Raw genomic sequence first — 21,024 nt, 5'->3', positions numbered from 1 at the left:
AAGACCATAACTGGACGTTTTTGATGGATTGAGGGACCAATGATAATTGATTTTTAGTTAAGAGACCTTTGTCATGGTTCAATGCATGACGAGTGCATTACATATGTAACAAATATATGCATTCGATCGGCTTGGAGTTGACCCTTACCTAGGGTAAAGGTAAATACAGATTTACAGTAATGTCGATCAAATTAAATATTTACACTGAAGCTAAAATCTATGATCTGATCTGACAAAAGAAAATTGTGATGCTCCATAAAAAATTCTTCTGTAAAACTTGGCCCAAAAAACCACTTTGGTTAGTCTCATAAGTTAGTATTTTACATATGCATGAAACTTCGGCCAGCTTTGCGAAGTAAAAAGCGCAGGACTCCGGGGCAGCTGATCCTGTCTATGCCGAGTCCTTTTGAGACGGGGGGTACAGCAAGATTCGCGTCGTTAGAAGAGTTGAACCCGAAAAAGCAAGTTAGCAAACTGCAATCTGAAGAAGGGTAAAAGATCATTTTCCGGCTTCTCCACACAATAAGCTACTCGATCAAAACTTTCGTAATTCAATCTCCGAGCAACTCGATCCTTGCTTCATGTTTTAGCCCTCTTGTTCTGCCGAACCTCGTCCTCGTTCAAGGCTGCCTCCGCCACCTAAAAAGAGTCGTGAATAGTGGAAGTATTATATATATGCACACATATTCAACTTAGTTAACACTCATTCAGAAAGAGCGAGTGCCAGAGAAAACAGAATTACGTACCATTTTAGGATTGTCGAGCAAAGACTTGATACCGCTGGGAATCGTAACTAGATCCTGAACTGTATTAACCAGCTCTTGAACAACTGCAGTAACATGACCCAATTCAGCATTTGCACTTGCGATTAATCTGTTGTGGAGTTTTCTCAGAACATAGACATTCTTTGCTCGTTCTTTCTCTTTACGGTACATCAATCTCAAATCCCTTAAGTATACTAATTGGTTCATATTTTGTTCATCCAATGAATGTCCACAATTTGCCCAGCTGTAGGACAATTGGTTTGTCTGCACCGAGGCTTCAATATATATGATCGACAACTCATTTAAACCGTTCTTCGCAAGCTTCTCAAACAGCAGCGGAACCAAGTTCTCTTCAAGCCACATCCTTATTCTCTCTCCACCTATCTGTTACAATAACAGCAGCAATCAATATCGTACACCACAGCACAATTACTATCAGAAAAAATGCTTATCGTCATGCGTTCAATCAACGTTGCATATAATTTGTAAAACATCTGTTAAGGAAAAGTAAAGAGTACTAATTTCTGTTGACTTACTCGAAATGACTTTTCTCATATAATGTTTATTATAATTTTCTTGGAAAGCATTATTTGTTCGTATTTACAAAGAAGTAAGCTTTATTCAGTGTTAATATGGGTATGAGAAATCTAGAAGATTGGGGGACAATAGCTCCTTTCCAGCTCTCCACAATACATCTGAACTAGTTTACTTGGTTAACCTAGCTGTTTGTTTCTTTTTTTCTGATATAAATAGTTAATTTTTACTCCAGGTTTTCACAGTTCCAGTAGGAAAGATCGTCATTTATGAAAAACATACGATTCTATCTCCAAGCCAAGTTGACCTCTGGACAATAATATCTAATGCAGCTTCAGATGGGTATATAATGAGGCCCTTCTGCGTCATGCAGCTGGCAATGTCCCTTAGCTGCAGTCTAGCAACCGCCTTCAACTGCTGAACAGATAGTGACCTAATTCCAATCACATCATCCACATATTCAAGCAACTGAGGTCTGAAATGCTGTTTTGCCTGCAAAAGAGAAGATCCAAAGGTGATTTGGTTAAATATGATAATGGTTTCCTTTCAACAAAATAATATAGACATGAATTTCCCAACATTTACCTCCCTCAGAAGAGAAAGGTAACATAAATTGTGTTTTGTTTCCCATTCATCATCATATAATCCTTCTTTGATGGGGAACTTCTGAACTTCATCTGCACATTTGCAATTCCATGGCCAGTATTTATCACGTCCAACATTCGTTGTCATGATTATCAATGTTTTAGTGAAGTCAACAATGTTCCCCTGACCATCTATTAGATGACCAAAACCTATAATCTCGGTCAGAATGTCAATAACAGATTCATGAGCCTTGTCAACATTGTCAAACAAAATGACACCTATAGGCCTCTTCTTAACAGCCTCTGAGCGCTCCCTCTTCATGCCCGGCTCCACATGACTACAGGAGCAAAAGTCCAGAAATAATGTAAAAATAAACTTACTAAAAATTTCAGCCTGAAAAAAAAAATTGTTGGAAAGCATCACTCAATTGACAAATTACCTAGAAAGAAGTCCAACAAGGCGTGAGAAAGAATTTGGACCTGAGTATTTTGCCAGGTCAAACTCTGCTATCATGTCTTTGTTATCAAAAAGTAGTCCGGCTAAAGATTTGGCCATTTCTGTCCTCCCATAACCGGAGCCGCACATGAAGAGGAAGGACCCAATAGGGCGTCGCTCAGGCCTCTGCTTTGATAGAGCAGCAGTTATTGCAAGTAGAACATGTTCTTGCCCAATTACCCTCTTAGCAATTCTTTGTTCAAGGTTCTTAGGCAGTGTAGGTTCAGAAAGCAACAATGGTGGTGGAGCATCAATCAAGGGGCTTGCCGCCTACATATGATGCAAAAACTATTGAGACCACGAAAGTGAATCACTTTTCAATTTCTAATAAGAATAAAAAAGGCCAGTCACCTAGAGTGTCATGTCATATGTCAGTAAAGGAAGCAAAAGTCTAGCACAGGAGTAAGTAAAAAATATATCCACCTTCGCAACAATGTGTGGGCTAACGGTTAGCTCATGCTTAAAATCTTTGCGAGTTGTATATAAAAGCTCAGTCACATGGTCATCAATCCATTGCAACATCCCAGAGAAACTGTTCACCATATTTAGTCTTGCCTCATTTATACCAAAGACCAACCTTTCATGCATCCTTTCCAACAAAAGCGCCTCTCGAGCTCTGATGTCATATCTCTGCCGTGAAGTTTTTACTTGCATCCAGTTCATCTCCAACTGGTTCCACATAACCTTCAATTCTTCATGTTCCTTTGTCAACTGAATGACATGAACCCAACATTGCATATTTCTTAGGAAAACAGTGACTACCGAAAAAGAAAAAGAGAAAAAATACCAATAACTAATAAGTGTAGCTTACACGATCGCTCCACTTTTGTGTGGATGGATCTCTTTCTTTCTTGATTTCGTTTAACTCAACTAGTGTGCGACGCAACTGGTACTCACTGGCATCTAGATCATCCTCTTCTTGTCTAGAATACTCAAATCTATGCCTCAATTTTACACAAGCTTCCTCTAAAAGCTCAACAACCTTATTTTGCAAAATTTCCTTCCAGGTGTCATCGAATTCACCACCACTACTATTGAACTGAAAAACTGAACAACAAAAAAATGACAAAACCTTAACTAACATGGCATTTTCACACTAAAGATTGAGAAAAGAATAGCGGTACCAATCAACTAACCATCGGGGTATTGCATGATGATGCGGGAAGCAACTAACACTGCCTCCGCTTCGATTTCAACACCATAAGCCAGCTCCAACTTCTCCTGATCTTCAACCTGGAGCTTCTTAACAAAATCCCCCATCCATTGCTCTGTACCCATCTCTGCCACCCTACAACTTCATCACAATTTCTCTGTCAGAAACACAAAAGTTCGGATTTTCGGTCATTTAACCAAAACCCATGATTGAAAATACACTAATTATGCAAACAAATCCAGAACCCTTCAAACCTAATTTACAATTTTGTTGGGCAGCCCCAAATTAATTTAATTTTTGTTTGATTAAAAGATCAAAGATTAAACACAGTATAGTTTCCTACAGCAATACGAAGTATTCCTGAAACTATCTTCTCCAATAAAAAAAATTCAATTCCAATTGAACTAGACTTACAGTGGAAGTGGGCTAAAATCGAATTTACTTAATTTTCAGGGACTGTCGTGGAAACCCCAAACCACCATTGTCCCCGACAATTAACGTGCGATTGCGTTACATTGGAAATTCAGAAGCTTCAAGTTCCTACCTTTTCTCGGCCACGAAACGAAATTTCAAACTAATCCGACAGAAATTACGCAGATGGACGTTTCAATTTTGGTTAATGAACCAAGGAAGAGGAGAGGGACGAAGGGAAGAGAAAGCCCTAATTTTACGTAACAACGTTAAAATCTCAAAAACCCTAACCTGGTTTTTCGCAGTGTCGGAGAGTTGATGTCTCACCCGCGAGAGATCGCTTAGAGCCTTTTAATTGTTTTTTTTTTTTTTTTTTTTTTTTTTTGGGGGAAAAGAGCGCAAATGAGGAGGGAGGGAGGGAGCGAGGGAGTGAGGTTTTAACTGCCAATTGCTAACCGACCTCACCCGGTTTTTCGAACCGGCTGAGACGAAACGACCGAGACCGAGACCGATGTGGTCATTTGGGTCCTACAAAGCGCATAGGCCCGCAGTTTAAAGGGAGCATTTTTCTCACCACCATAAACTATGGTGTATGCTCATCATACACCTAATTAATTGACAACGTGTCATTTTACTTAACTCTAGTTAACTTTCACATTAAATGTTAGTTTTTCAATTTTGAGAAAAATTAACCAAGATTAAGTGAAATGACACGTGTCAATTAATTAGGTATATGGTGAGCATACACCATAGTTTATGGTGGTGAGCAAAAATGCTCCCCAGTTTAAATAAGATTAAAAAAAATTCGGTAAAATATCCGACCACGTCATTTTAAAATAAGTTTCACAAAAATATAAATTTTTACTATCTCAACATGGATCTGTTAAAGGTATGTTTTACGACAAATCGAGGCACTGTGAAGGTGCAGCTTCAAGCGAAGACGAAGGTCCAGCCACGTCGGCGAGGATTTACTGAGCTTTTGGCTCTTGAAGTTTTCCGGGAATCGACGAGATCTGCGATTCCGGCGAAATGGCGGTTGCAGGTCGTTGGGTTTCAGATCCTGTTAACCAAATCTATTAATTGGATTTCCAACACTCAGTAATTTCACAGAATTTTATAGAAATTATGGAGTTCTAAAACTTATTTTGAAGAGATCTATAACTTCCCCAATAATTTAGGGCAGAGCAGAGCAAAGTAGAAGAAGAACGACGACGGATGAACAATGACAACAAGAATGAGTCTTGCGAACGATGCGAGAGAGAGGAACGCGACGAGTAAGGGACAGAGAGGGAGAGAGAGAGCGAGCGGTGTTTCTCACCCGACTAATAATCCTTAGGTTTTAGGGAGGATAAATTAACAGGTGTGTACCGTATAAATCATGTGGGGCCGGTATAATTAATCCGGGTGCTATTTAGTACGTAACAACGCCAAACACTTGGGTCCGTATTATTTATCCTATCCGATTCTTTATACGGGCTGCCAAACAGGGCCTTAAGGTTTATGAGTATGTAGTATCGTACACTCTGTAAAAACACAAGTCTTATGTTCTATGGGAGAGTGGATCCTCGTCGGATTCTCTTTGTGAGGATCCTGAGAATCATCTAATCACATCCGTTTATCGTATATCGTGCGGGCAGTTTTTGTCAGGTATTGTTTATATTCAATTTTAAATAAAAAAAAATTTACAATGATTTTTGACCACATGATGTACGATGAACAGATATGATTAGAGGATTTTCAGGATCCTCACAAAAAGGATCTAACGAGGATCCTCTTGGGTTCTATGGAACTTTTGACATCACACTAATCCTATTTGGCGTGGGAGAAGCTTGTTTAGAGCGACCTCTCCAGAGATCGTACTGCTTATTGATTGATTTAGAATACCATCAAAGCCACTTTGGTTTTTTGTTACTTTTCAAAATTTAGGAAGCTGCTATAAGCCTATAAGCCATCGGAAAAGTCATCACACACTACCGGAAGGGTAATTTCTCATTTATACCGTTACTAGTTCTGGAGTGACAATAAAAGTTCCCACGAAACCAATTATTCAAGGAACATTGCCACCATATCTAGGCTCAGTGTTAGCAGAACCACATCGGTGGGAATAAAGAAAAGCAATGACTTTAAATAAGATTATCCCACTCTAACTAATACTGAGACCTTTTGTAGTAAAACCTACACCTGACGGATTGACCATATAGTAAAATTAGTGACAGTATTGGTGTCGTTAGAGTGAAACCCCCGACCTGTCAATCTAAAAAATTTCAACACTCAGAGGCTTGAATACATGATGGCATGGCAAGCAGTGTTCTGAACCTGAAAAGGTTTTGAAAAGCTACAAAGTTTGGACGTCAAACTTTAATCCGGCATCAGTATATCTGTTACATTTCTCTTTTCCAAAATTTCTCTAGGGCTATACAGGTGAGGAATCTCTCATTGCGACTGTTCACATCTTCACCAAGTGGACATCCCGTTGCAATTTTCTTTTACGCAATCCGCGTCTGTAGCTCGCAAAAAATGCGGGCGTGATCGGTTTCCCAAGTGTGAAACGAGTAGGCTTGTTTGTCAAAATTCTTATTTATGCTGCGCATTGGAACTCCATGATGTTGCAGGCTGAAAGAGTTGCAGCGTTACTTAAATTAGGATTTCCGAGCGGTCAATGCAGATCTCCCCAAGTGTTGTGCCCCGTACGCTGCTATGGAAGCCACTGTTGTTGATGCAACTAACCAACTGCACCAATTCGAGATGAACAATGAGCTCTCTGAACATATATTATACCAAAGAAAACAAGTTACAAGACAGCTGATTTCTGCGTCAGATCACCTCAAGTATGTAATGTATGACTGGGTTTCTTGCGTTCCAAACTCTGGTTGAAGGAGAACTGCCGCTACTAAAATCAACTGGAAGACCGTGTTAAGCTGTAAACGTCCATAGTATTATTTGTTAGGAAGCAGAGAAGGCGTCTTAATCACAACCAAACAACAACCGCAAGCACCACAGAAATTTTATCTCAATCTCTAGCCTCGATCACTGTGTGATACTTGGTAGAAAATAAAGCTTACCTTACTAATAAAGAGCGGTTCGACCTTCTCGGGATGGGTTCCATCAAGGTTGAAAAAGTCGGACCAACTATTGCACTGAAAAAATTCAACAATGTCAAATCAGATTTTGGCAACATGAGTAACCAAATTATTTGGGCAAAGACTTTGATAAGAAAAATGAACAAAAGATCTCACCTTCCGCCCCAAGCTACTAGCTCTTTGATAAACTGCACCACCAACAAGGCCAACATCCCGGAACACAATGAGTCCAACCAGTCCAGCTTCAGAATCCCAAAATCAAACGCAATTAGTTCCAACAGCAAACTAGTTTCCCAACACACAATTCTTCAGAGTAAACCAATAAGGGCTTCAGATACCAAAGATAAACTAAGAAACTAACTGAAAAAAGCAAACATAAGCAAAGTATTTACTCAGATAGGTAGGCCGAGAATGTGGCTGTGAACGAAATTTCTTTGTGTATAGTTGCAATCTAAATACAGTCTCTGAATCAATGTGCATGTGTGGAGCCTGTGTTTGTATTAACGACAATAGCTTAATCATCGATGTGATATGAAAATCAAATATGTAAACGGACTATTTGGTACTTACGGTGAAGAAGACCCTTATGCACCAAGGCCAAAGCAACGCATCCTATGAGAACCTGTATCACAAGGAATCACAAAGCAACACACATTGGCACATCAACAACCCAACCCAAACCACAAGTAACTAGGAATTCAAAGGCACCACTTTTGAAAGAATCGAAAACTGAAAAGCACTTATACCTTATCAGCAAGGGGATCCAGATAGGACCCAACAACAGAATTAATCTTCATCCTCCTAGCCATGTATCCATCCAACTATACAATCAAAGCACAAGTAAAATCAAATCTCACAAAAACTAGAAACCGTGTCCAGCTTAAAATTCCTGTCTCCGAAAACGGCTTCGAAATAACTTACCCAGTCACTTGCCCCAGAGATTGCCAATCCCACCAGTGCAGAAGAGTACCATTCATTTGTGATCATCCTGCACACCAGTTCCAAATTACAAATTAATTAAACTAAAAACACACACCCACATAATAAAATAGAGGAATTGTGAAAGAAAAAAAAAAGTTTTACCATCCAAGCAAAGGACCCGAAATCAACCGACTCATGGAGATCATATTGGGCAAATTGACGAAATCGTCACTGACATCTTTCAACCCGACACCGCGATCCACCACCGTCGGAGCCGGCGAGAGTGACCCAACCTCCAATGGGAGCGGGAAGCTCGGTATCCTCCTTAGCAGGTTCAAGTGCAATGAAGCTTCGATCTTTCTGAGGACGACGCCGTTTCCGCCTAGGTAGAGCGGAGTGGAGGACTGCGAGAGCTTCCATGGAGGGCGGGAGAGGAAGAGCGGTCCGTGAAAAGGAACGATCCAATTGGAGAGCGGAGAGAGGAAGGTCCTGGAAATCTGAGACGGCAATCGGAAGAGGGGGTAAGAGAGAGGGTAGGAGAGAGGAGAGTAGTGAAGAGGGGCGGAGATGGAGGAGGAGGAAGCGGTGACGGTGAGGAAGGTTCTGGATGATTTTTTAGGGTTTTGGATTAGGGCTTTCAGGGACCGGAAGATCGCCATGGCTGGATTGAAGCATTCTGGGGAAGGAAAAAAGATTGGCGGAAAACTCAACTGTAAAATTTGGGTTTTGCAAGGGCTAAGGCCATCTCCAACTCCAAAAATAGCCTGAAAATCATCTCTAACCAAAGATCAAGCTAAAGGGCCCGTAGATCTCACTGAACAAAAAAAAGCCAAAGGCTAACCGGCTGGCCCAAACCAACCAGCCAGCTCCGGACGAGGCCACATGCTGATGTCATATTTAAAATTTTCTTTTTTACAAGTTTGTTTTGGGGTCCAAAATTTTCTAAAAAATATTTAATTACGGGTTTAGATTTTTTGGGCCAAGAAAGGTGATTTGGTCAAAGTCGGGGTGTTCATTTTATAAGTATGTTTCCTCTTATTCATCTCACACGGCTGGATGTGAGACAATTATAATGAGTGTAGTTATAGTTATAGTTCATTTTATAAGCATGTTCCTTTCACAATTTATTTTAAATATTTAATTTGTTTGGGCCTATGGCCATTTGGCTCTCGATTGGAGAAAGGTTTTTGTGATAGGGCTAAAATGAGCCTTATGACCCTTTGGTCTCGGTTGGAGATAGTAAGAAATATGGGTCTACACTGTTCGTTAAAAAAAATTAATTTCTTGTTAATTTATCAATACCATCAAAGTATTATAGTCAAATCTCGAAAGTTTCGTCAAATTGAGGGTGAAGTGTAGAAGTTTGTTGACATAATTAAACAACATTAGCAAAACTGTGTTCTAGAGAACGCGTCTGTTGTATTATACAGCTCTGACTCAATGGTTCTAATTTTGTCCGAAAACATAAAAACTCAATGGTCTTTACCGATGTTGGTTTCAAACTTTCAACTTCAAACCTTTTTCTTCACATTTGTTACTGCCAATTCCTGACGTAGTTTTTATGCTTGCCATTGGCATTCATTGAGAGTTCGCAGAACCAATGACGGCTCTGCCAGCGGCAGAGGCGCCGGGGAGGGAGGAGAGCAGGATGACTTGCTTCTCATGTTGCAGGGTGGATGTCGACGAGCCTGAAGAGTCTGCGAGGAGGGCCAGAATAAGAAGGCCATACTGTAGTGGTGGGATGAGATTGAACTCGCTTTTAGCAACTTTTTCGGTTAAGTCAGGTCGAGAAAACGTTTCTGATTTCTCATTTTGTTTTAGTTTTAATGCAATGCAATGCAGATTTTGGTAGGTGAAGATGTTTGCTAACTGGAATTTATGTAAAATGATGCAGGGTTGGTTAAATTGCTGGAATTTATAGACTAGGTTTCGATTTCCGACCATATTTTTGCGTTGAAACATACACATTATGCATGAAAAGAAAACTGTAGTTGTGGAAATATGATGTTTACATAGGCAATGTGATCAATGTGCAGGCAGCAGCCAATGCAGGAATTTACAGAAGGAGATACTAAAGATAGGACACGCGAAGAAATCTGCGCAGCTTTTTACATACGAGGAACTGGCTGCTGCAACTGATAACTTCAATCCTGATTCTCTGCTGGGAGAAGGTGGATTTGGGAAGGTGTACAAAGGTTACTTGGACAGCATTAAACAGGTATGTTTCTCTCCCCATCTCTTACGCGTGTGTGCGCGCTTCTGCGCTCACACGCTTTGATGATAGTCATAAGTAGATCTTGCTGGTTCATGTTTTCAATTACATTCATTTCAGATTGTGGCGGTAAAGAAACTCGACAGGAAAGGGTTGCAAGGGAGCAGAGAGTTCTGCTCTGAAGTTATCATGTTGAGTTTGGTTCAACACGCGAACCTCGTCAATCTTATTGGCTATTGTGCAGAAGGAGATCAGAGAATTTTAGTGTATGAATTTATGGTCAATGGATCTTTGGAGAATCACCTTCTAGGTATGCAGAAACACAACGTGTCACCCGAAGATTTTTGCTCTTTTATGCCACAAAAGTAACCACATTTTCTCTGTCTTTAGATATATATCCAAATAGGGAGCCTCTTGATTGGTACACAAGGATGAAAATAGCTGAAGGAGCAGCAAAAGGGCTCGAGTACTTGCACGAAACTGCCAATCCGCCAGTGATTTACCGTGATTTGAAAGCTTCAAACATTTTACTAGACGAAAAATTATGTCCAAAGCTCTCTGATTTTGGACTTGCTAAGTTAGGTCCAACCAGAGACAAGGACCATGTAACTACTAGGGTGATGGGGACTTTCGGCTACTGTGCACCGGAGTATGCTTCAACAGGACAGCTGACAATAATGTCCGATGTCTACAGCTTCGGAGTTGTGTTTCCCGAGTTAATCACAGGAAGGAGAGCTATTGATGATCAAAGACCGGTTGGGGAGCAGATCCTAGTCATTTGGGTATGCTAACAATCCTGGAGTGGCTAAACTACTTGTAATTGGAAACTTGGAAATCTTTTTACCTCTTACCATCTTTTTATTTCTCATCATACAAGACTATATGGTCCTTGCAACCCTAATACTGGTCCTCTTTCCCATCATGCAGGCGAAGCCAAAGCTAAAGGACAGAAAGAGATACGCATCGATGGTTGACCCGTTACTTCGAGGGAGATATCCGGCGAAGGGTCTGAACCAAGCCGTTGCAATTGCAGCAATGTGTCTGAACGAGGAAGCTGATTACCGGCCTGCGATGGGTGATGTTGTGACCGCTCTCAGGCACCTATCGTTGCCAGTATACGACAGAAAAGGTGCCAAGGGTGCATTGGGAAACAGAGGCGCGCACGTTGAGTCAGTAAGCAGAGGAAGTTTCGGAGGAGACAAAGAGCTATAGCAATAGGATCAATGTGCAAGCTGAAGAATGTGCCTTGCAGCTATTCAATCTATATCTAACTGTAATGGAAGAAGGGGATCTTCTATTTATAATTTTCCTTACAAAGTATAGGAATTTGGCAATCACGCACTATCATGCATTTTAAATTTCCTAGCACAACAATGATTGATTGGCTAAGGATATCGTCACATTCTGCATTGCCATCCATGAAAAACTATTAACAGGGTGACCCTGGCTAGAGAGTCTTGAGTTTCATTGAACGTAAGCAGTCCTATAACAAAATTGTACAAAAAAGCTCAATAAATTAAAAAAAAAAAAAAAAACATTTTCAAAAGCGCTTTTGAGAATTTGCCTTAAGTTAAATGCTCAAGTTGTTCATGTCATCCTTGAGGATCTTGTAACTAAACCCGGGAACCCCATTTCGCCGATTGGTTTCCGCAACTTCTGCGGCAAAACACATACTTGACAAGAACCCTCTACCGCTGCTGCTGCCGCTGCCGCTGCCGCCTCTCCTCTTCCTCCTCCTCCATGCCATTAACAATAGCCGGAAACCAGACTTGCCGCAATGACTGCCACTACCGCCAGAAGTCAAGCCGAGTATCTGTCCCAGAGGCTTCATTGAGCTTGAGCTACCACGCCGGTCGAGCTCAAGCTTGCTGAAGTACTCGATCTCCTTCCTGACAAGCGATCCAACCGTGCCTCGCGTGCCTATAGCGATCGGAGCTGTTGCTGCAGCCATGGGATTTGTTTTAGGGAAGCTGGTTTCTGTTGCGCTGCCGGCTTTATACTGCATGATTTATTTTATTTTCGTAAAAAGGTGTGGAGAGTGATGTAAGAAGAAGCTTGTGGGTGAAGAAAAGTTGAGGGGAAGGAAGGAAGGATTGCTTTAAAATTAGGGCATCTTCTGCTTTCATGCTTATAAAACTCTTGATGCAGTGTGCTTTAGGTAAAGTGGACAGCCTGCGATTCTGCATAATTGGCGCATCGGTTAAGACACATCATATGCTCCGGGTGGTTGCAGTAAAAGCATGCATAATCTCCGGATTAATTTTTTGCCCTTTTGACTGTGGAACTCCCATTCACTTTCATGGTATGGTTGGTTGATCAAAATAGGGAGTGATTTTTCAGTCTGACTGTTACACCGGCATGCGTTGTTTAGAAAAAAAACTAGTTTAACGCATAAATATGTGAGTTAACCAAGTTATGGTAACACAATTGGTTAATTAAAAGAGAGTTTTGATACTTTTTGCAACGAAGAGTAGAAAACTTTGCATTGAGATTCTCTTTGAATATCACATTTTGCAGCCCGCAGATCGATCAATCCAAACTGTTTTGAGGGAGAGATACATGAGTGCTGGACAAAGAGATTGTGTGTGAGGTGAGCCACTAAAATGAACTAATGCAGATCGTATGATTTAAATTGAACAATCCAAATTGTTTGATCTGCGGGCTCCGGAGGAAGAGTGTCAATCCGAAAAACCACCATCTTTATACTTTCCTTGCAATCTATGCAAGGTTCTACGATCTAACCAATGAATGGGGGTAATAAGAAGAGAAATATTATAATATTTACTTCTTATCATCTGTTTTTTGTGTTTGTTATTTATTTTGGATGAGAAGTAAAATGATGAAAATTTGCTTTTTGTATTTTATTTGGACGGCGTTATAAATTTATAACTTTAATCTAAATTATAAAGAAACGAGTTAAACTTAGATGTATATCAGAGATATACTCTTCAAACCAACTTGATTACGCTCGGGTCTGCAATAATGCAATTGTTAAATGCTGATAACTTTTCATATAAAATGTTTGAGTTCAGGCATGCGATTGATTGATTTTGTCCCTGAGCCTCACCTGCATAGGCATGAATGGAGGGTGCCTAAAGGACATATGCAATTGATTAAACTCACAAAAGCTTTAGTGACAAACATCATTTCTTTCAGTTAATAATTAAATAGGAGGCCTTGTGAATTTTTTATAATAATTGATTAGTTTTTTCTTTCTTTCCGAGATTGGTGGTCGGTCCAATTGCATTTTTATGGGGTTTTTTAATCAAAATGGTTTTTGAGATTTTTATAACACATAACTTTGATTTTTGAGATTTAAAATCAATAGAAGTGGTCATTGAGATTGTCTACCATCTATTATTTTGGTCATTCCATTAAAAAACTCCGTTAAAGGGTCCTTGAGCTTTTCAACGAAATAACCAAAATAATGAATGATGGACAATCTCATGGATCATTTCTATTGATTTTAAATCTCAAGGACCAAAATTATGTGTTTTACAAATCTTAGGGACCAAATTTATGTTTTATACCCTCGACTTAACAGAGTTTTTTAATAGAATGACCAAAATAATTGATGGTAGACAATCTCAGGGACCAAAGTTATGTGTTATGCAAATCTCAATGACCATTTTGACTAAAAAACCTTTTTATGGAGAAAAGTTAAAAGGACAGATGAAGGCACTTATGGTTGTGCTCCAATTAGGTTTTTTTTGTAACACTCCCTACCGAAGATTTGCGGATGCTCTGGTTAGAGATACAATTATAAAACAAAGGCTCAGACAAAAAGAGATGATCTAAGAGGACTTCAAAAGAGGCTCTAAGAACATACATGAAGTACTTGGAGCTAACATAAGACTTGACACAAAACTGAGCATAATCGCGTTCTAGAATTCATACAGCAAACCCCCTTTAGCGAAATAAAACTTTGTTGTTGTTGTTAGGTTTCTCTTTTTCAGGTACAGTTTGTGAAAAGAGCCCCTAAACCCTTAAACTGGAATGCGATGATGGCTGTATCTCAAGCAAGCACTGCGCTGTGTTTTAACTTCCATGCACAAGTGTGCGAATGAATTTAGATAACGACGTTGTGGCATCCAAGCGCATGGAAGTTCTTCTCCGAAGGTTGAGTTGTGTAAACGATAAATAGACGATACAACGAAATTAACCTTTTTATTAATGAAGCAGAGGTGATGGCTAACAAGTCAACAACATTGGAAAAAATAAGAACATCTAAGCTCATATATATAATACCATAAACGTTACAACATTTCACTCTAGTTTTCTGTTTGTAAGCCTCAAAAATGGAAGTTTCCTCTTATTTCCTCATTTCTCATTTCTATTTTCCTATCATTTTTGTTTCAATTTTCTTTATTTTCCTGTGTGAGATCTAGTTAACAATCTAGTGTACACTGGGAAGATGGCATGAATACCTCAACTTCCGATGCGAGGCAAGAGCTTGTCGTAGAGCAGCATCCACGCTCGCACCCTCTCGAAACAGTGACTCGTATAAATGACAAACAAATTGCGACACCTCTTCCTCATCGTCATCCCAAAAACCTGTAGACGGGTCCCCGTTTTCACTATCTTCCCAGTCACTCAGCGGACTGCTAGGCTCAGCCTCCTCATCTTCGATTTCATCTTCAGCGTCTTCCTCGCCAATCTCAAACTTCCCGTTTTCAAAAGCACTGAACTCTGCAGATCCGTGGAGCGCTGTCAGCTGTGTTTCCGGGGGCTGAGCTAAAGAACTTATAACAGCTTTAGCGCCAGAGTCTAAAAATGCTTTAATCAGTGGTGGCGTAGGTCCATATGTCCCTGTGCAAACAATGATCCTATCTCTCCAAGCTCCGACCTATAGTTATCGAAGATAAAAAGCATCAGTTTGATCACTAAAATCATGCGCCCATATGCATATTTAACTTAAAAAACGTAAAGGTGATGGTGTACCATCCAGCGAACATCATCGGGTGTTAAATGGATAGAAGGGACAGTTCTACGAAACAAATATGCTCCAATTTCTTGGCCGTCGTCCATAACCTTTAAAAAATTCCATCATCCAACAAATCAGAGTTAGTATTTTGGCAACAATCCAATAAGTAGCAAAAAATAAATGGTTTCAATGCTAAAGTAACATACTTGAGTTTGGCGTCCCATATAACGGTGAACGATGCCTCCAAGTTGGAAGTATGGTCTACATGCAACCAAATCAGAAATAGTTGAAATATTGGCAAACGATGAATCAGCCTTCCTGCGACAGTTTCGCATCACTGATATCAAACTTAGTTTCACACTCTGTAGAAAATTATCTGCAAGCTCTCCGGGTTCAGCAACCACAAATACATCATTCTGCCAACTACAGAAACAAACAGCCGGTAAATTAGGACTAAAGCTGAAATAACATTAACTTGCAATTATAAAAGATCAGTCCAGCAACACTGACCTTAATATCGAGCCAAGTGAGTCATTTTGAAGGGCTAAATGTACAATGCCTACTTGGGGCGAGTTCTGTAACTTCTCGTGCAATGACTGGACGGGTAAAGAAAGCTGTCTAGGTCCTAAAGGAGACTCAGGTGGTGACACAGCTCCTTTTCCAGACTGCGCATCTAAGCTTAAAGGTGGGACCATATCGATTCGGCCAACCCTCTGTGGGCCAAAATCAGGACTGTAGAAAAGTGGACTTGATGGGATGCTTGGAGGAAATAAAGGTGATGCAAATGGCGTTGGGAATGTTGTTGCTGGTACTGTTTTCAAAAATCCTGATATGCCTTGCATTAGCGATAATCGTATTCCATTACGAGCACAAAATGACTCAAGTGCATGAGCATGGTTCTGAGTGCGACCAGAACTGGGGCTATGTGAAGCTTCAACAAGTAGTACATTACGCCTCCAACCTAGAGATGGGCCTTTTTCCCCTGTTACAGAAAAGTATCAACAAAAAACGAGTAAAAACTAAAATTCACAGAGGCAAATTAAGAATGATTTCAGCATCAATACCGTCACTTGATGCCTTTGACTTAGGGACATGTTGAGATCTTAAATTCTCGGACCACTTCTCATCATGTTGGAATGGCATAAGTAGTCTCTCACAAGCATCCTTAAGTACAAGAGAATTTTTCTGAATATATTCCTCAACTGCATCTTCCAATTTCATCCAGACTGCAGGATCAGTCTCATCCAGTTCCATATCACAGCGTTCATCAACTGCAGGAGAAAAGATAGAAGTGTGCTGTTGAGAATAGTACTTGAAATAAAACACCACATCAGAGAAAAAATCAATGCATGGAAGCAAAAATAGTCGGTTAGAAAAATGTTAAGACTTTATCCATATTGGCTTTGCATGCAGTGGGTTGAAATTCTTGACATTTCATGCTCATGTACATATTACTTCACACTTAACGCATACCTGGATTAAACCGAAAATATTGTATTCCAGGGAGCATGGGTAGCAGTGTGCTCAAAGCTTCCTCCACCCGTTCCACAGAGCATGCACTTTCTATCAATACCTGACCAGTATCCAGATAACGCCAACCACCTTTTCGCACCTACACTAGCAGATTTTGAGTGAACCCATAAAGTGGAGCAACCACTCTCTAATATTGCACATGTATTATAAAATATTACATAATTGACTCTTCAAAAACATAGGAGATGTTATGTTTTTACCTTCGTTGGAACAGAACCACAGCCAATGGAAACTAAGCAGTCAATTTTTGTGTCTGGCCATAAAAGTTGTGCTTCTCTAATGGAAAAGATTGTAGGATTGTTTGCCACTATTGCACCATCTTGCCAACGATTCACATCTGTAGACATTGTAGGATAGAAACATTTACAAACAAATTAAAACCAATGAAGAGGTAATATGCATGCTCAATTTAATCCCTAAAAGCCTACTGATGAGATTTCCAAAAGAACATAAGAGAGTACCATCTGAGAAATCATCAAGATAATACGGAGCAGCAGATGATGCTCTTATAGCTTGCCATACTTGATGCTTACAGGTTCCTATAAAGGCACTGCGCTTATAGCCTTCAGCACATCCAGGAGGTGGTCCAGTTATGCCAGAACTCTCTGAAATTGCAGGAGGCACTTCTAGTGTTCCCGCAGGATACTAGAAATGAAGTACAAAATACCAAGTTAAAGTGTAAACAGTAAATTGATGACGTTTCAACAAAGGAACAAGTGGTCTCAAACCTGATAATTTCGGAATAGGAAAGGCTGAGCTGGCATCACGCTCACCAAAGTTGATACAACAAAAACTTTGGGAATGTTTTTCACTGCAGACTCTATTAACAGATCCCCATCCTCATCGGCACACATTTCCTTCAACAATCTCTCAAACTGATCTGCACTATGCTGCAAGACAATATGTCACACCTATCCTTTAGAACTCAAAGCAACAGGGCAGCAAAATATAAATAAATAAGAGGACAGGCAAAAATGATTCCAGTAAAAATCAGAAACCTCCCGAATTAGATACAGGAAGGACAAAGAGGAGGAGAGAGGAAGAGAGGGGGGGGGGGAGAGAATCTTTTCCTCCCTCTCAAAATATTCTTGCGTGAAGAACATAAATTTACATATCAATCTTGAAATCCAAAATAAGTAAGGGAAAATGAAAGATATATAAAGTTACGAACAAAACAAATATAAAGCATAGAGAACATACTTTAGATCCATGTACAACAACTCTAAAACTCTGGGACGAACTTTTATAGAGCTGATCCAACTTCTCTCTCCAAGTTGCAGCTTCATTATCCTTTGGAGCAGGTTCAGCAAAGACATGTTTTCCTACGAATCATGATATTAGACATGTAAAGAAGAAAAAAAAAAAACATGATCGATGAGCAAGCTTTGTGCACACTCATTCCTAATACAGCATACTCACCAAGATTTTTGTATATTTCTTCACATTTGTTTAATGACATTAGCTTAATGCCAAGTGCAACAGCAAGCATTCCACCAGTTGATGTGCCGCATATGAGGTCAAACAACTCATGTATCTGTTTTCCAGTTCCCTTCTCAATTGCTTTAAGAATTTGTACAGTTGCCAGACCTTTCATACCACCACCATCCATTGAAAGTATGCGCAGTCCTTGCTTTGGCACTGGTCTCCCCCTTATGGCACGTCGCAGGAGTCCATTCTCCCCTGCAAAAGGCATGGCATTGAACAAAGCTTATAAGGCTTGAAATCTAAAGACTAAACACCCGAAAACAAATTAAACTTAAGAGACAAACCGAGAATCGCCAAAGCACGAGCCGCAGCTTTATGCACACGGGCCTCAGGTGCAGCCGTCAAGCGCATTAGAAGTTCGCACAAGCTTTCAGAAGTAACCATAATACGGCGATTCTCCAAACAGAAGGCCAAATTACCTACTGCCAACAAAGCTAATCTTTGTACCTAATGAAAGGTCAACTTTAATTACATGACAATACTAACAAGAAGAGTACGATAACCAGTGCCTTATGGAAAAAGTAAAGAACTTGCCTCAGGGGTTTTGTGGGCACACAATAATTTCAAAGATTTCAATACATCCTTGGTCAGCATCTTCTGAGCTACAGCATCAGATGCAAAAGCCAGCTTCACCACAACTTGCAACACAGAAATTACTTCCCCCTGGGGCATAGACTTCAACACTGTCTCGATTGGTTGCATAATGTCGGATTTCATCAACTGCATGGCAATTGAAACATCTGCAGCAAGAGATGAAAGAGCAGAACATGCTTGTTCAACCTGCCAGAAGTCGGAACTCTTAAACCATATGCAGCAGAAGAGTGATAAGCAGTGAAATCTTTGTCAGGACAGCTAACCAACATACCACATGACGGTTGTCACTGCTTATCATACTTATAAGCTGCCTCACTGCATTCTCATCTTTGCCAACGACTGCACGATTTCCTTGGTCTTGCATAATCTTTGCAAGTGCAGATGCTAGTAAAGGGTGATGACAAGAAGAAAACCGAAATATAAGAGAGAAAAAGGCGCTTAGCTTATGCCTAGACGCACCAAAATAGGAACTATTTTCCATCTGCAATTACCAACAAATATTTTTCAATGTAAAGTCTGAGATTATAAATTGTAACGAACAAAAACTTCTATAGAAATTGCATTAATCACTACCTCTATTTGCACATTCACTGATCTCAAGTTATCATCTGCCACAATCCTGATATTCGCAAGAGACAAGTGATGAAGTTTGTGGAGAGGCAGGATTTCAGGAAGAAATTCAAGAGGGTTTCCAAATAGCCTAAGAACTCGTAGCTCAGCCATAGCCCTGCCATAAATTTGGACAGAACCATTAGACCCTAGAGAAAATCATGCCTTACAAAACTTAGAAAAATATATACAGACAATTAACTATGTCCAAATGCTGATGAAATGACCTGAAATCAAGCAAAGGCCGTACAAGCTTGTTGTGTTCCAATGAAAGTTCCACTAATCCAACACACTGTCTTAGCTCTACTGTTACAAGTCCAACAGAAATAATAAATGAATATGAAAGATTTGACCTCCAAAATATGAACTTCATGCTGATTAGGTTTACAAAGGGAATCCAAACTTACAAGGTACTGAAACCAGCATGTTGTAGTCTACCCTGAGGACTTTTAAGCTTTTCAGTTCGCCAAGCTCAGAAGGCAAAAGTGACAACTTATTGTTATCAAGGTACAGCTTTTCGAGAAGAGGCAGTCGAGTTAGCTCTACTGGTAAAACCTGCAAGTAGTATGCAAGATATGGAGATATAAACTCAAAACTTCTGGTTTTGCTAAAAAATTAAGAAAACTACACCAAGAACAGTCATTTCTTTCAAAGACTACACAGCAATCAATCAAAGTCTAATAGATCGATTACATATTTATACAGACAATCAGAAATACAATAAATGAACAAAATGATAAAAAGAAAGACTCACCGACAACCCACAACCACTCAGATTGACGATGGTGACGCACTGCCAATGCACACCGCAGGCCGCCTCGCCGTCGGCAACTGCAGGCATTGTCGAAGCGAAATTGGAGCGCAACAAACGAGTCAAGACTCCAGTGCCATCGCTTTGCTGGCTGGAGCCGACCGTCTTGGTCATGGTCACGGCTCTCAAAGGCTCTCTGCGCCTCACGACTCTCATGTCCACACCCACATTAGCCTCCTCAGCTTCCTCGATCCTCAATTCAACCACCACCGTGTCCTGAGGCATCGGCAACGCCACCATTAGCTGAGACTTGAGCCTCAGAGCCACCTGCTCCTCATCATCTCCAGCCTGCCAATCCAAGTCGATCCGAAACCCTAATTCCTGATCCTGATTCGCCACGGAAGACAAGGACGACGAGGACGAAGACGAAGCCGAAGACGTACGGTCGAAGGTCTCCGGCGGACCCTCGGTGCCGTAATTGAGCATGAGATGGAAGATCTCCGAGGGCCGCTTCCATCCCAGTCCCCAAGACATTGTGATCAGCCGCAACTAGGGTTCAAATTCAGCGGCGATCTTGATCGGACGGGTGGGAGTTCAGCTGAAGTGGCATTTGGAAATCCCCAGCGCGATTGCAATCACGCCGGCGAGAGAGGGAATTGTGGGCCTGACGGAAGTTGGAGGTTGGATTTGGGGAGAGAAATGTGAGGGTTGAGGGTTAGGGTTTTATGAGGAAGTAGAATTGGGATTAATGGCGGGAGAAAAATGCAGGCGGTCTCTGTATGTCTTGAGCTTTGGAGTTTCCGGAGAGACAACAAACCTGAAAATCGGAAACGAACTGAAGGAATATGTAATATTCTTCTTCATTGTCAAACGACGTCGTACCTTGCCTTGTTTCTTGTTTCCTTTTCTTTTTTTAAGGAATTTTAACGAAAAGTTCTCGGTAGTGTTTATTTTAACAAAAAACCATATTTTT

At 40.5% G+C, this 21,024-nt stretch overlaps 4 protein-coding genes across 9 annotated transcripts; 1 reads left to right on the top strand and 3 right to left on the bottom strand.

Annotated features, from left to right (window-relative positions):
• Positions 1-97: 97 nt before the first annotated feature.
• LOC103446707 (chaperone protein ClpB1-like) lies at positions 98-4,399 on the bottom strand. 6 transcript variants are annotated; one of them, XM_008385837.4, is made up of 9 exons: positions 4,234-4,399; positions 3,515-3,672; positions 3,190-3,425; positions 2,802-3,089; positions 2,323-2,648; positions 1,884-2,220; positions 1,581-1,790; positions 747-1,148; positions 98-639 (listed from the first exon to the last, which is right to left on the bottom strand). In XM_008385837.4, the coding sequence occupies exons 2-9, from the start codon at positions 3,654-3,656 to the stop codon at positions 580-582; spliced, it is 2,001 nt and encodes a 666-aa protein (XP_008384059.3). In that variant the 5' UTR covers positions 3,657-3,672; positions 4,234-4,399; the 3' UTR covers positions 98-579. The 6 variants fall into 6 exon arrangements, with proteins under 6 accessions (XP_008384059.3, XP_008384061.3, XP_008384062.3 ...); XM_008385839.4 differs by having other exon boundaries at positions 3,515-3,666; positions 4,234-4,362; XM_008385840.4 differs by having other exon boundaries at positions 3,946-4,350.
• A 1,792-nt stretch (positions 4,400-6,191) lies between these two features.
• On the bottom strand, positions 6,192-8,813 carry LOC103446708 (cardiolipin synthase (CMP-forming), mitochondrial). The gene is made up of 8 exons (XM_008385841.4): positions 8,106-8,813; positions 7,944-8,010; positions 7,769-7,843; positions 7,593-7,644; positions 7,179-7,264; positions 7,005-7,079; positions 6,766-6,860; positions 6,192-6,672 (listed from the first exon to the last, which is right to left on the bottom strand). The coding sequence occupies exons 1-8, from the start codon at positions 8,600-8,602 to the stop codon at positions 6,582-6,584; spliced, it is 1,038 nt and encodes a 345-aa protein (XP_008384063.2). The 5' UTR covers positions 8,603-8,813; the 3' UTR covers positions 6,192-6,581.
• Positions 8,814-9,395: 582 nt separating this feature from the next.
• LOC103412530 (probable serine/threonine-protein kinase PBL23) lies at positions 9,396-11,503 on the top strand. The gene is made up of 5 exons (XM_070807303.1): positions 9,396-9,727; positions 9,980-10,161; positions 10,276-10,465; positions 10,546-10,937; positions 11,083-11,503. Exons 1-5 carry the CDS (start codon positions 9,544-9,546, stop codon positions 11,365-11,367), a joined length of 1,233 nt encoding a protein of 410 aa, XP_070663404.1. The 5' UTR covers positions 9,396-9,543; the 3' UTR covers positions 11,368-11,503.
• Positions 11,504-14,296: 2,793 nt separating this feature from the next.
• On the bottom strand, positions 14,297-20,874 carry LOC103446700 (phospholipase A I-like). The gene is made up of 18 exons (XM_029087587.2): positions 20,055-20,874; positions 19,708-19,855; positions 19,528-19,606; positions 19,265-19,418; positions 18,963-19,172; positions 18,632-18,877; positions 18,382-18,544; positions 18,032-18,292; positions 17,813-17,934; positions 17,341-17,502; positions 17,074-17,257; positions 16,813-16,949; positions 16,553-16,691; positions 16,144-16,350; positions 15,590-16,061; positions 15,286-15,502; positions 15,097-15,186; positions 14,297-15,001 (listed from the first exon to the last, which is right to left on the bottom strand). Exons 1-18 carry the CDS (start codon positions 20,583-20,585, stop codon positions 14,552-14,554), a joined length of 3,972 nt encoding a protein of 1,323 aa, XP_028943420.1. The 5' UTR covers positions 20,586-20,874; the 3' UTR covers positions 14,297-14,551.
• Positions 20,875-21,024: the final 150 nt, after the last annotated feature.

This window comes from Malus domestica, chromosome 10, assembly GCF_042453785.1.
Source record: "Malus domestica chromosome 10, GDT2T_hap1".
NCBI lineage: Eukaryota > Viridiplantae > Streptophyta > Magnoliopsida > Rosales > Rosaceae > Malus > Malus domestica.
Note: the sequence above shows the minus strand (reverse complement) of the source record. Positions and strands in the feature narration are given on the sequence as shown.

Bases quoted from the DNA above. Each gene is read 5' to 3' on its own strand.
- LOC103412530 (XM_070807303.1), top strand. From the start codon at position 9,544: ATGACGGCTCTGCCAGCGGCAGAGGCGCCGGGGAGGGAGGAGAGCAGG. The intron at 10,162-10,275 runs GTATGTTTCTCT...CATTCATTTCAG, and splicing joins ACTTGGACAGCATTAAACAG to ATTGTGGCGGTAAAGAAACT. The intron at 10,466-10,545 runs GTATGCAGAAAC...CTCTGTCTTTAG, and splicing joins TTTGGAGAATCACCTTCTAG to ATATATATCCAAATAGGGAG.
- LOC103446707 (XM_008385837.4), bottom strand. From the start codon at position 3,656: ATGGGTACAGAGCAATGGATGGGGGATTTTGTTAAGAAGCTCCAGGTT. The intron at 2,649-2,801 runs GTGGATATATTT...CATCATATGTAG, and splicing joins GCCCACACATTGTTGCGAAG to GCGGCAAGCCCCTTGATTGA. The intron at 640-746 runs GTACGTAATTCT...GACTCTTTTTAG, and splicing joins TGCTCGACAATCCTAAAATG to GTGGCGGAGGCAGCCTTGAA.
- LOC103446708 (XM_008385841.4), bottom strand. From the start codon at position 8,602: ATGGCGATCTTCCGGTCCCTGAAAGCCCTAATCCAAAACCCTAAAAAA. The intron at 8,011-8,105 runs GTAAAACTTTTT...ACTGGTGTGCAG, and splicing joins TCGGGTCCTTTGCTTGGATG to GATGATCACAAATGAATGGT. The intron at 6,861-7,004 runs GTAAGCTTTATT...GGACGTTTACAG, and splicing joins AACCGCTCTTTATTAGTAAG to CTTAACACGGTCTTCCAGTT.
- LOC103446700 (XM_029087587.2), bottom strand. From the start codon at position 20,585: ATGTCTTGGGGACTGGGATGGAAGCGGCCCTCGGAGATCTTCCATCTC. The intron at 17,503-17,812 runs GTATGTTCTCTA...ATTGTCTTGCAG, and splicing joins TTGTTGTACATGGATCTAAA to CATAGTGCAGATCAGTTTGA. The intron at 15,503-15,589 runs GTCAGTGTTGCT...TTGTTTCTGTAG, and splicing joins TCACTTGGCTCGATATTAAG to TTGGCAGAATGATGTATTTG.